At 35.0% G+C, this 14,851-nt stretch overlaps 1 protein-coding gene across 1 annotated transcript in view; it reads right to left on the bottom strand.

The window, feature by feature from the left end:
• LOC140751606 (zeta-sarcoglycan) overlaps positions 1-13,875 on the bottom strand; it is a 52,949-nt gene extending 39,074 nt beyond the window's left edge. The window contains exons 1-2 of the mRNA XM_073085574.1: positions 13,606-13,875; positions 12,198-12,480 (exon numbers count right to left, since the gene is read on the bottom strand). Of these exons, the coding sequence (XP_072941675.1) occupies positions 12,198-12,280 (83 nt within the window). The 5' untranslated portion in view covers positions 12,281-12,480; positions 13,606-13,875. The remainder of the gene's footprint in view (positions 1-12,197; positions 12,481-13,605) is intronic.
• Positions 13,876-14,851: the final 976 nt, after the last annotated feature.

The raw sequence follows: 14,851 nt of genomic DNA, 5'->3' as shown, positions 1-14,851 counted from the left end.
ACGAAATTCCTTATAACGTTGTGAATCGTATAATTCTTGATTATAGACAACGTTTGTACTTATGTACATCGCTACCTTTCACTTTCAAAATCCTGACAAAAAGAGTAAAGCCATAAGGAAGATTAACCCGCATACAGGAGAAGACAAAAAGACGAACACAAAGTACGGTCCTTAAAAATGAGCAAACAAAGTCCAAACTGAAAAATGATTAAAGTGGCTTTATATGTATATTAAACTAAAAAGTTATTGTGATTAAAAGTATAGCAATAGCATGACACATTTCCCGGATATCGCCGGCAGATAATGAGCCGCGCGTAACGGCGACACCGCATATTGTTTCTTTATTATCGCCGCCTGATTGCTTGTTCTAAAATGACTAGTGTTCTGCCCTGTGCTTTATAAAAATATCTCGGCCCAAATTTTGGAACATCTCCTGACAAGATTCCCTTACCATTCCTACAATATTGACGGGAAGGGAGAAAGTGAGGATATTCGGAAATTACACTACTGACTATTTTCAACGAAATTCCTTATAACGTTGATAATGTTATAATTCTTCATTAGTAGACAACGTACAAGTACATCACTACCTTTTACTTCCAAAATCCTGACAACATCAGTAAAGCCATGAGAAAGATTACTTATAGAAAGGAAGACAAACAGACGAACGCAAAGTACACTCCTTAAAAATGAGCAAACCAAGTCAAAAATGAAAAATGATTAAAGTGCCTTTATATGTATATTAAACTAAAAAGTTATTGTGATTAAAAATATAGCAATAGCATGACACAGTTCCCGGATATCGCCGGCAGATAATGAGCCGCGCGTAACGGCGACACCGCGTATTGTTTCTTTATTATCGCCGCCTGATTGCTTGTTCTAAAATGACTAGTGTTCTGCCCTGTGCTTAGTAAAAATATCTCGGTCCAAATTGCGGAACAGCTCTTGACAAGTTTCTCTTACCATTCCTACAATATTGACGGGAAGGGAGAAAGTGAGGATATTCGGAAATTACACTACTGACTATTTTCAACGAAATTCCTTATAACGTTGATAATGTTATAATTCTTCATTAGTAGACAACGTACAAGTACATCACTACCTTTTACTTTCAAAATCCTGACAAAAAGAGTAGCGCCATAAGAAAGTTTAACACCTATAGACAGGATGAAAACAGACGAACACAAAGTACGCTCCTTAAAAGGACCAAACCAAGTTCAAAATGAAAAATGATTAACGTGGCTATATTAAACTAAAAAGTTATTGTGATTAAAAGTATAGCAATAGCATGACACAGTTCCCGGATATCGCCGGCAGATAATGAGCCGCGCGCAACGGCGACACCGCGTATTGTCCCCTTTATTATCGCCGCCTGATTGCTTGTTCTAAAATGACTAGTGTTCTGCCCTGTGCTTAATGAAAATATTTTTATGAGTAATGAAACCTCGATTGTGCTACTTTTTATTCTTGTTATTAGCCTAGACAATTATGCTATGAAATATATTAATAGAAAAGAAAACAGGTTTTTTTGATGTAGATAAAATTATACACAGGATAGATTTAAATAGGGTTTTACCCAAGGCTTGTATTCTTTTTTGAGGTCATTTTTTATAAAGTAGAAGTAACAAACAAGGGCCCAAAGAGTCCTTCCTGATGTCGGCCGATGACTAAGTTGGAACGACTGAGATAAGTATGTCTCCCTTACCACACCCTCCGAACCCACGGAGCAGCGCTAAACACGGTTAGGCGGAAGTAGGTGCAGCGTTGGTGCATCCGGAGTCGAACCACAGAGCGTTCTTCTACTTCAAACTCGATGAGCTACTAGCGTACACGATATGACTCTCATTACTCAGGCTGTCATAAGCTTTAGTCTAGAACATATACATGCAAATGTGCCTTCTACCTACTTACCGCTCTAGAGAGTCACTGGTTAACATCACGTTTGGAATAATAACATGATAACTTAGAGACTTACACGGTAAATTTTAACAGAATTTGTTTAACGAAATGCTTTAGAATTTATTACTTATTTATTTGTGTATACATTTTGAAACACGCCTAATGCCTACCATCCACACTTCGGTGTACTAAAGAGGTCTATATCTGCGCGGATAGACTGGACTATGTGTGGGAATAGACCTGTGCAGTTTTTAGAACCTGTGCAAGCGACCGGCGCAAGATCAAAAATCAATTCTTTCGTGTGACCGTACGGCACGGCACCGTACGGCACGTCATCGTCTTCAATCGATACCATAAAATATGAGAATTTAGACAGAAAGTCCAATAAGGAAGACTAGTGATAAATATACATTATAATAATAATAATAATAAACGTTTATTGCCATAATAACACAGTTTACACAAAGAATAAATGTACATTTTACAGTAATATTAATATGACAAAAGGAATTCGGCTCAGCATTGCTGTCTCAGAATCAGGAATTCGAGTAGCGCTGTTTTTCAGCCGCTCCTATAATCCCTGTGGTGTTAGGTGGGATAAGAGGATAGTCAGCCGTGGGGCATCTCCTGGGTTTTAAAATCCGAGCGTGTATGTGTGTGTGTGTGTATGTGTGTGTGTGTGTGTGTGTGTGTGTGTGTATTATAGGTATAGCGCATACATACATATTTAAAACAAAGAGTCAATACGCTAATGATAACAATAACCGAACGGTAATTTGCTGTCTCTTGTCGAGTTTCCCCGAGTAATCAAATTAACCGCTACTGAAATGATTTCAGTGTTTCAAATATTTTAATTGACAAACAGAAATTTTGCCCGGAAAATAGCGTTTAAATTGTGCTTGCATTTGCTGGATGTTAATTCGATGAATAAATATCACATCTGAACAGCGTCAAAAACCATTTTCTACTTATAGCTGCACGTCAGTTGGCACTCATATACTATGGTTAGTGATGGGTGGATCCGAATAGATTTTTGGGTTAAATCGGATCACGAGCATACGATGAACCCTATTATTAATGTAATCACTTGACAATTAGTTCATACTACAAATTTTCCAATTTAGATAGAAAATAAAATTTGGATACAAAGTGATTATGGGATCGATTCAAAGCCATTTGATTTCTATCAAATCGATTGAAATACCCGATATCAGATCGCATGGATCAAATCATAAATACAAGAAAGTTTACATAATTATGCTATCAGAACATGATAAAACTTAAACTCTGTTTATGTTACGCTTTACCAACGCTTTTCTCTACGGTTGTCTTTTTCAACGATCTTTTAAATATCGAATCATATTATTCGCGACATTCAAGAAATCGGATCAAATCCAGATATTGCACATCCCTACTATCGACCGATGCAGCAATACTACCAATTAATGGAAACTTTACAGTTGAATCAAATGCATTCATTTATCATTGTGTACTTCAAAGTATTTTAAGTAGCTAACTAACTTTTCTCGTTAAATATGAAAGTTTTGATGGAAAAATCAAAACCGAATAAGTCTTAACTGAACCGAAAATAGAAGCCTTATAATTAAAGATACGGGTCTACTTTGTATTTACAGAATAAGATTTGAAAGGTTCATCATCAAAGGTATTATTGTACCTCACATTAAAAAACTTGCAAAGCAAAAATAGAGAGTTATATAAAAACTAGCTGACCCGGCAAACTTTGTACCGCCTCAAAATCTATTTATCAAATATATTTCATATAAAATATAGCCTATGTTACTCGTGGATAATGTAGCTTTCGAATGCTGAAATAATTTTTAAAATCGGCCCAGGAGTTTTTGAGCCTATTCATTACAATCAAACAAACAAACAAAGGTTTCCTCTTTATAATATTAATATAGATATATTGATAGAAATAGGTACGTATGGAAGAAAAAGGAAAACACCTTAAATAAAAAATAAGTGTATTTATAAAATGATAAATAGGTATAATTTCCAAATAAATAATAATTAGATATTATAAATATGTGTTATAAGAAAAATAATAATGTAAATTATTCCAAATATAAATTATAATCCAATCCATCCATTATAGTCCAATCACAATAATCGTTTCTAATAAGAAAGCCTCACCGATTTGTATGAAAAATGCCTGCATACTAATAGCGTAATACGAGCCGCCGACTTCGCGAATCGAGGCGATACATTTCATATTCATTCATGACATAACCATAATTTTATGGCTTAAATTTCACGTAAATTATCAACTTCCTCACTTTCGTGAAAAATTTAAATCATTGTCTATGAAATGAGCCTTTGGGCTACCCACATACTTCACACGTATATTTGAATAAGCCCTTGATATGAACAATAATGCACCTTCAACAATCTGGAATTCTAGAATATCAATACTTTTGAAGGTGGTAGAACCCTTTGTAGTTCGACTCCGGCGGCACCACCGCCACACCTATTTCTACCTAATAACAGCAGTGTTAGGCGCTGCTGTGTTCCGGTTTGAAGGATGTCGTAATGGAGACGGACTTTTCCGAGGCGTTCCAGCTTAATCCTCAGGGGTAGCGGTGCATCTGTAGCCAACCTCAGGTAGGAATATCTAATCCTATAGATAGATGTCCATGGGCGGCATTAGCCACTTACAGTCCACCTGGAACTGCATGCTCGTCTGCTTCTGCGATATTATAAAAAAAAAACTTGCGTTTCGATGGAAGGGAGTGGATAGCAACTGACGTACTCGTATATATGAAGAATTTTCGTCCTCAATCGCACTTATTTCTGCATTTCAGTCTCTTACGAACTGCTATGTTCTAATTTGACGATGCGGTAGACAGATTTAATAACGAGAGTGGGTTCCAACTCACCTCAGGGATCCGAAACACCTGTTTGTGATCGACTTCATACATAGCTTCTGTTCTGTTTGCAGATAATCTAGGCTTGTGACTGCACTGTCTACTAATTGTCAGTCTACTTGCGATATATCTACATAGTAAAATGAGATAGAAATCTTCTCCTTCATCGTGGTTCGAGTACAGTGACACTACCGCCACAACTATTTTTGTTGTAACAATATTGTTAGGTGTTGCTTTTGATTTGAAAAGTGTGTTCAGGGACAGATGCTAATATGAGGCGTTCCAGCTTAGTCCTAATCGGCAGCAACACATATGGAAGCTCTAGGTATAGTCCGCAAAACTGCTAGTCCACTCTGAATATAGAAATGAATCGCGTCGCCATAGCAAATTGTATGACTACACCTGCTCGCAACAACTTCAGAGCAGACTAGCAGTTTAGCGGGGACTATGATCTTTTAACTCTGCCTGGATCTCTATCCTAGAACTCTAGATACTCGTATAGTAGTCCATGAGTGACAATTGCCACTTACAAAAATGCCATTCACTTAAACAAAGTTACGACTAGAAGCAATTTTTAAAACACAATCAACTACATTTATCTAACTATTATAATAAGTAAAAATAGTACGGCGTACGCCACGTTGGCTCAAAACTTGGAGTGAAATCTTAATCACTAACTTTCTTTCAAAGGAACAATTAAATTTATTGAAATGAATGAATTTTATTTTATTCCTCCGCCGCTTTGACAGCCTTTTTTATGGTCATGAAATGTTATTATTTTATGAAAGATCGTTGTAATATAAACAAAGCGAGTCAGAATCGACATAAATAAATACATACTGACTCTCAAAAAAATACCATTCTTACAAGACAGTCCATAGTGTGAAATTATATTATTAGTTAGTAGTTATTCTTACAAGACAGTCCATAGCGTGAAATTATATTATTAGTTAGTAGTTATTCTTACAAGACAGTCCATAGCGTGAAATTATATTATTAGTGTGAAATTATATTATTTATTAGTGTGAAATTATTAGAGCCAAAAATCAAGAATACTATTACCGTACATTTACAATAATATCACAATGTAGTTCAACAAATAATTAAAAATTCAATTGCTTTGTTGTTTTTAATTGTTTGTTACTTACTAATGTTCACACATTCACGCTCCCTATATCATTTTAATAAATATATAACAATTGACATATATAAAGTATTAGACGCCTTTGTTGGATAAGAAGGTTAAAGAAAGGCTTTCCTGGCTGGGGCAAAGTTATTTAACTCGTTAAAGACTACGCCGACGGGGTTAACAACTGACTAATTAAACCGATGAGTTAGTCTGCAGGAGTACGAATGTGACCTTTCTGAAACAATACCTAAAAGATCAATAAATGGGCTTTGTTTAAATTTTATTTTCTTTTTTCTCTTTTTTCATTATGAACCTAGTCACAAATGTGTTTCTTTGTATATTGTGTAATAAAACTTCGTTTAACTAGCATAATTCCATTATTCTTTTAAAACTTGAAATTTTGACAGTTATAGCAATTTTAAAAAAAAATATCAGTTTTTTAGTACATAGTACTCCATTTTACAGGATTTTACATTGCTGGGCACAGGTCCCCAGCACTGGCACTATAACGGGTTAATGAGAAATACCTTCAACATAAATGCTTCTAAGAATAACCTCTCCTACCTCCTACCTCTACTTGAACCATAACTCTCGTTTACTTAAAACTTTAGCAAAAACCATCTCTTGGCACATTACTACTATTTTTAAAATCATAGTACTTAATGCATGAACTTTCAAATTTAAAGTCAATGATATGCAGTAACCGCAACTCCAACATTTTAAAAGACGTAGGTAGGAGTATATCATAAGTTCTCTAACTAAGAATTGTTAAGGCCCGAACTGTTCCGTTGAAGTAGGAGAATAAGTAGGTAGTTACAATAAGGAAATTTGAATAGAAATAGTCCCGCGGTCCACCTTGTAGGGGAGAAGGGGGAACCGAAGAGCGAGTGAATGTGTGCCGGGGAAGGACAGCCGAGTTACTTGTACAGTTTCCGTTAGTCACATTTTCGCAACAAGGTATTCACATTTCGAGGACTGGAAAGTTGGCGTTATCGTGTTTAAAATAGAACGTCAGGCACATCTAACTTTGTGCAAAGTGGACACGTCAAGACTAACGTAGAAAGTAGGGTTATTGCAATTCGGTAACGGGATTTGTTGAAACTTAATACAATACGTTCACTTTACTTTTACATTTTACGAACTAGACTAGTTAAATAAATTATAGCAAAAATAAGTGTATTAATTTTAAATATTTACTCATTGAAGTAATGAACAAGTAACATTTTGCTTAACATTGCTGCTTCAACACTTTTTATGTCACACTACACGATTCTCTCCACAAATAGGAAGGCTTAAAACATACTCCACGCTGTTCCAATGTGTATTCAGGGAGCTCTTAATTCTATTTACAGACAGAAAAGGCAACTTTCTTTATTTAAAAAATCTATTGTTATTATACATTTGAAGATGACATAGGAAGTGTTTAATTAATACACTTTTTGAACATTCAAAGAAAAAATCTCAACTGCAAATGGTACTTAAATCTTACTAGATTTAGTACTGGTACTCGGTACATAACTATCCTGTCACGAAGTAAAAATTTTTCATTCAGTCTGTCTCCTCTCCACACTTCCCGAACTCGCTCGGCGCGAGTGTATAAGTAAGGGTAAGTGTACAAATTGATTTATTGAAGTTAAGCGGGTTTCCGAGTTGCGCCTGAGTATTCAGGCCTTTGCGTTACAGATAAAGTGGAAATAAAAAAGAAACTTCACAAACAGAAATCCCCTTGTCGCGAGATTTACGAGCCGACGCACCTCCGGCAAATAAGTTATATGTAAATTTTACGTTCCGTTGACACGTACTGCTTAAATATATTTACCTCGTTTACAATAAACAATATAAACAATATTCCCCGTGTACGATAAGTGCGTAGAACCATTCGTGGTTCGACTCCGCCACAAGACTGCCTCATAACAACAGTATTGCGATGCTCTGTTCTAGTTTTAAGGATGTGGTAAGGAGGAGACATGCGACAAAGCGTTTCAACTTAGTCCTTAGTTATGAGACACTGTGGCCGCTTACCAGAGGACGAAATCTGCCTTATACCAGCATTGTTAAGCACTGCTGTGTGAATTTGAAGGGCACATCTGTAGCCGACCTTAGGTAGGACTCTAAGGCTGTTTGTCTACTGCACCGTCACCGAACCGATACAGAGAACAAGATTATTTCGGGCCAATTTTTATTATGTCGTGACGGCGACTGTTTATCCACTGCGACCGATATCGACGGTTTATTTTGTTCTCGTGTGACGACAGTGTATGGACAAGTTCCAATGTGTTTTACATTGCCGGCACATCGGCCCGTTAAAAACTCGGTGCCGATCTAGCGGTCACGCCGATCTACTCGGAATATCGGCGGCCGGGATGACGGTGCTCGGGTGACGGACGTTCGGTGGACAAGCTGCTATAGTAAAAGTATGTACGCTACTTCGGCGCCGTCATGAATTATCGGTATCGGCTCGGTATCGGTGGTTGGTGGACAAACAGAGTAACACTGTTTGTCCACTGCACCGTCACCGAGCCGATACCGAGAACAAGATGATTTCGGGCCGATTTTAATTATGTCGTGATGGCGATAGTTTGTCCAAGGCGACCGATATCGGCGATTTATTTTGTTCTAGCTGTCATTCGTGTGACGGCTGTGTATGGACAAGTTCCAATGTGTTTTACATTGCCAGCACATCGGCCCCTCAAAATCTCGGAGCCGATCTAGCGGTCACGCCGATCTACTCGGAATATCGGCGGCCGGGATGACGGTGCTCGGGTGACGGACGTTCAGTGGACAAGCTGCTATAGTAAATGTATGTACGCTACTTCGGCGCCGTCATTAATTATCGGTATTGGTTCGGTATCGGTGCTTGGTGGACAAACAGCGTAAGTCTATCAGGTGTTGATTACAAATGTTATAGGCAGCAGTAGCCACTCATCGTCAAGTAGACTGCAGGTTCCTTTACAACTTTTGTATTACAAAAAATCTATTATTTACTTATACACAAAACTCGTCAATAGCTCCAAAGAATTAGGTTAATGACCAGAAAGTTAAAACGAACTACATTAACGATCAATTTTCCTCTAATGCAATTGTAGGAAAGTTTTAGTAAACTAACAATTTACTTTATGAAACCTGGCTCAATAGAACCGACTGAAGGTGAGCCACCTGTAGTAATTATGAAAAGTCACGCAAACAATGTTTCAGATATCAGATTTATAGACGAAACTGCTGTTTAACACTTTTATCTACTTTGATTTATTGTGCATAATCTTATCTGGGATTGTTTTCTGTTGTATTATTTACTACTAATTCCTTCTATGATTCTCCTAACAACAGTTATTTTATAAAAAAAGGCTAGACTGAAAAATAGTGAATTAGCCTTATGAAAAATTGTTACTGCAATGAATATAGAAACCGTATTTATATCATTTAATAAAGAATGCTTTCATGCAAATATTCTGTACAAAATAGTTTTGGATTATCACATCTGAAGCGCTCTGCAGCGGCTGAGGTTCTTTTTATTATTATGACTGCAAATTAATTTAACTCTTATCAGTCTATTAAAATATAAAATATTATAAAAGTAGAAGTCTTCGTGGATTAATTTCTGTGGCATTGCCATTGTTTTGCACTTTAGCCTTGTTTTCTAATTTCCTTTGCTTGTCTTAATATTGTCGTCGTCAACCCGACAGTCCTACTACAAAAAGCGTCTCCTCTCAGTCCGAGAGGAATTTAGGCGATAGTCTACCGCGCTGGCCGTGTGTGCACCTTAGATCTAATAGATGTTTGAGAACTTTTTAAAGAATTATCAGAGATTTCCTTAAGTTTTTCTTTACCGTTAAAACAATTGGTAGTATTTTTATAACAAGCACATAACTTGCAAAATTCATAAAAAAGACGCACTTATCCTTTACCATTTTAAACATAAAAATAAGTGTCCAAACATAGCCTAACTAAAGCCATCCAAAAACCAAATCCGTCTGAATAACTAATGGATTGTTTGCAATGGTTTTATGTAAACTGCAACAAACTATAAATTTTGAATTTGCATTTCCATTTATGATGCAGCCTTGTTTGGTTGCTTATTTTATGTTTAGTTACAGCGACATAACTGGTTTAATTTTATTTTAAATGTTACTCTTCATTACTTTTTGAGTTTTTGCTAGTTTTTATCTCGTGTCCGCGCTTTTTAGTGCAATGCGTAATATAAAATACAGAGATTATGTTCATTATTACAACCAAGCTCCAAAATTTAAACTTACAACTTCGGAATGTTTTTTATTCTATTACTTATCCAGTAATGTTTATTGTTTTATCAGATTAGTTTCAAATCTTTGAACAATTTGTAACCAAATCCTATCTAAACTCAATCACATTTGTGTGTTAGCAACGCTCCTTTATATTTAGGTTAGGTTAGGTTAGGTTACGTCATTCTACTCGTATTTGCGTTACAAAAAAACTGTTAATATTAAATCATGTGTGCTTTAGTGCCTAAGTTATTTCTGGCAACATTTTTTTTCATGATTCATCCTACCTTAGGCTGTGACAGCGGCCTCATTGCTTGTATTGAGGAATAAAACTTGTTGTGAGGTGAGTGCAGTCATGTAATAGGACTAAAATTATACTATAAAAATACCATACAGGGTAGACCAGTAACCTATAGAAACAGAAATAGATATTTATGGTAGGACCTATCGGAGTAATGTCAATTAAATTAGTTCTATTTTTTTAAAATCCAATTGAGGCAGGTAATGTTTTACTAGGGTATTCTCATCGTTTGGCACACTCTGCAGCCATAACGACTTGAAGGATTTTAATATGAGGTATTGTTGGATTCGTATAATTTAAGGTTGTGTATTCTTTTTGTAATTGGGGTTATGTTCAAATATTTATGGGTGGACAGTTGGACAAATTTATTTTTATTGAATACATATAAATTAAATTAGGATATTATTAAAACGTACTAACTGTGATGATTGGTCTCAGGATACAACATTCCTAACAGAACATTCTATATTGCAAATTGATAAGACTTTTAAAGATAAAAACTGTAAATTGTTTTGTTTTGTATTGGTTTTGTTACGGTTAAAGTTAAAAATATATGAAGTTTTAGATATTCCATTTTGAGATAAAATAAAAAAAACGCTTAATAAACGGAAAGATCAGTAAATGGTTATTTTTAACACGCTTTTATTAGCTTGGGTTCTATGTATGTATGGATGTATGTAGGTAACGGAATCTTTGAACTCGATTGTTACCCACTTTGAACGGTCAAATTAATTTAAAAATTTGAACAATTATTAAGAACCGATGACAATACACGATTTTAATAATTTTATCCCATTCTCCTCATCAGGACCGTCAGAAATGAGGATTTACGATTTTCCTTGTGCGATTTTAGCGTGGTTTTTAGTTATTAAACTATAATTACGTGGTATGGTGCGTTTTTCTATATCTACAGATGAAAATGGAAAAGTTATTATTAGACTGCTAATTCAATTTAATTAATCTCGTATCATTTTGTCTTATGAACATGAAACCCGATTCCATTAAAACTTATGTTATTTATACTTATATTATTAAAACTTATATTATATTTGTTTTGTATTCAGTTTTAATACTAATTAAGTATTGTTGTCAGTTAAAACAATACTAAATTTGTACTTTTTATACAAATGTACGTCGAATGTATAAATGTTGGGTACTTAACTATGAAAATACATTTTCAATGTCACAAGACATAAAACGCAATGGATAATTTATGCAATGTCCCTGAAATATAGTTTCCTGAAGTTAAACGCAGTTCGGAAAGCAACATTCACTTAGAATATGTTAATAGAAGTTTATATTCATATTTCCTTCAGATAAATGAAAAAGCTTACATTTATATTTCCTCCACATATAATTTCTAAAATGACAAAAATACAAATATGAAGTTGAAAATGACGTTAATACAAATGCGTATTTTAAAATGACACAAATACAAATTTCAAATATTTATTGTTAAAATTAAAAAGTTTTTAACGGAATTTTAACGGGAACAAAAGTGAAAGGGCTCGAACGAAGTTTAACTGGAAAATAATGAAGATTACAAATTCACGGTCATTGAGTTCCGTACTTCGTGAACCTTCGGCTCTAACTTGCTTGTAGGGCTAAATTGAGAGAAATAATAGCACTCATTTGTTTGGTTTAAGTGTTTAAATTTCTCCCTTCGTACCTAATTGCCTCTTGACAATCAAGACGTTTAATAAATTAATTGATGTACTTTATTACGTGTAATTCTAGGTACTCACTTGCGGCCTTTGTGGTCCGTGTATACGATGTGGTTTCTGGCGGCGGGAGTTTGTCGGGTTCTTCCGAGGGAGTGCGAGTCCATTTCGTTTGGGTCTGTTTCTAGTTTTCACGGGTCCATGAAGGAATGAGGCCGCAGTGTAGCGGAGCTAGCAACGAACACTTGTAAACTGTCTGTTCAGTTAGTCGTAGATTATGCAGTCGCCTGCCCACGTTTAACAACTTCGGATGGCCGGCTTGTTAAAGCTCGCCCCCAACATTGTGTACACAGTTTCGACTTCTTAGCTGTAAAAGTTTGACCCTCTGTTGATTTTGTTCATCAGTTATATTCGTTAGCGACAGTACTTTTGAGCTATTTCTTTGCGGTTAAATTTCTTATTTATATTAATAGTGGTGTTATTTTTATTAAGGGTAATTTGTAAGTACTTTTATATTTATTTTAATTTAGAAATGTGATGTATATTTTTGCTAAATTAGGGTAGGATTTTATTATTAATTGTATACACTGTTATCGATCTCAAGGTATAAAATATTAAGAACTGAAAGAAATTAAACCTCGATTAAACTTCGATTAATTTAGTTAGATAGCAGCAGGTAACTGATACATAATTCTATAGCCTTGAACTCAACAACTAAGGTAAGACAAGCGCTTCTATCCTAAAGGTCAACGCGAAGGGACATACATGTAAAAAAATATCATGCCCTCTTGGAGTATATAAAAATACATTATTTACCGTCTCTGAGTAGGCGGAGCTAAGAATTGAGGCGGGCTTATTTGGAATCGACAAGGAGGTGGAGTAGAGATCGTTGTTTATCAATAGCTACCTATACATAAGAAACGCGAATTCGTTCGCTGTCTACACAAATTCTAATCTCAGTACACAAATTTAAATTAACGTCAAATTAATCACTTATACTGTAAAGCGTGAAATTCAAATTGTTTAAATGTCTAATAAATACGATACTTATTACGCGTACATTCTGAGCAGTCAAATATTTTGCAGACGTTAAATGTTTTCTCATTTCATAAATTATATTTCGCAAGACAGTGTACAAATGGGCTTTAATTAACTGGGGAATGTCGGCGAAACGGCAAATATGCCAGCAACGCGGCCACCCCCGCGGCGGCTACGCTAACTACGATTTACATTCACTCTCGTTTATTTATTGTACGATACAGGATCACAGTTCCCTTTAATTTAAAGACGCTATAAATTTTATTACGTTAACTAATTTCTTTAACGAGTTTCACACTTGGAAAGTGTTTGTTATTTTTATTGTTAAAGCCTAACTAACTTTTGATTGTTTATTGTTTTAATTGAATTGCTATAAATTAAAATGATTTCAAAAAGTATAAAAAAATATATATTTCAATTTGTTCATAGTGTGACGCAAAATATTTATACTCACTAAATATTCTGCCGACGGTTATTCAAAACTTTTGTAAGAAATAAAACCACTAAAATTTGAACAAAAAGGAAACAAAACCAAAATTAATATACAACTAAACTAATTATTCAATCGAACATTGCTACGCCAGATCCATAGCAAGCTTAATATCTTAATTCAAAAAACATCGCTACGCGAAATCCGTAGCAAGCTCTACGATCTACGACGTAGCACGAAATAAGTTACGAACGCGGCACGGATACGTAAAGGAGGCTATGTTCCCTCGCTCAAGGCTCGCAGCCGACTGAGAGCACTGTACTCTTTACTCTACAATTATCCTGTTCAATCGAAATCGTCGCTCGAACATGCACTCTATACTCTACGCGGTGGAATTTAATTTTCCTTAAAAAGAAATCTTTTCTTCGCGAATAATGTAGAGTATAAGGACACGTTACGAAAATCTAATTCTTCGTACGCGAACATAATGACGGCTTTGGAACTGAAGGATGATTTCAAGTTTCCAACTTTCGTTTGATGACGAATCGCGCGAGTGAAAAGCTCTATGTAGAGAGCCCGAAGGTTCAATTTTCAGGCTATGTTTGTTCTACGGAGGCGGTCGTAGAGCTCAAGGGGTGGTGCGTAAATCGCGCGCATGCGTCTCTCTTTTGAAAATTTTCAGAAAGTCTGAACTTGTATGCTAAATGAATTGTCGATAATTTCACGCGTTATAAATATATTTTTGTAGTTTCAGAACAAAACCGATGATACGGTTATGACTATGGCGATGATATTGTTTCGTTTATACTAAGTATCTCTACGAAGTTAAAGCATTTTATGTCTATGATATAATAGTTATATGATAACCAGTCATTATAATAAAATCTACAACATAACCACATACGCCTATTAAAATTTTGTTTAAAAAGTTAAATTTCTACCCTGTGTTACTCTTTCTGTACATCAATTTTCTTCTATAACAGACCGACGAAATAAAGTAATTTACTAAAAAGCAAGTAAAAAACAATATCAAATTTAATATTGTTTTTCATATAAAAAATTAAAAATATATATTTTTATTCAAGAAATAGGTAAACCAAGCAGTTAAGAAATAAATTAATTACAATAGCCTAAAAAATCTAACACTTTTGTATTTAATCAACCATTTTTTAAACTTTTAATTACGATTTTTCCCAAATTCCTATTCTACTTATAAAATAGGAACTTAGTTTCCATGTTTAATTAACCGAACGAAGTGAAAAATTTCGTG

The sequence above is a fragment of the Epargyreus clarus genome, unplaced genomic scaffold (genome assembly GCF_041222505.1).
Source record: "Epargyreus clarus isolate Ecla_fem2 unplaced genomic scaffold, WU_Ecla_fem_2.2 ptg000023l, whole genome shotgun sequence".
Taxonomy (NCBI): Eukaryota; Metazoa; Arthropoda; class Insecta; order Lepidoptera; family Hesperiidae; genus Epargyreus; species Epargyreus clarus.
This window is presented reverse-complemented; position numbering and strand designations above follow the sequence as displayed.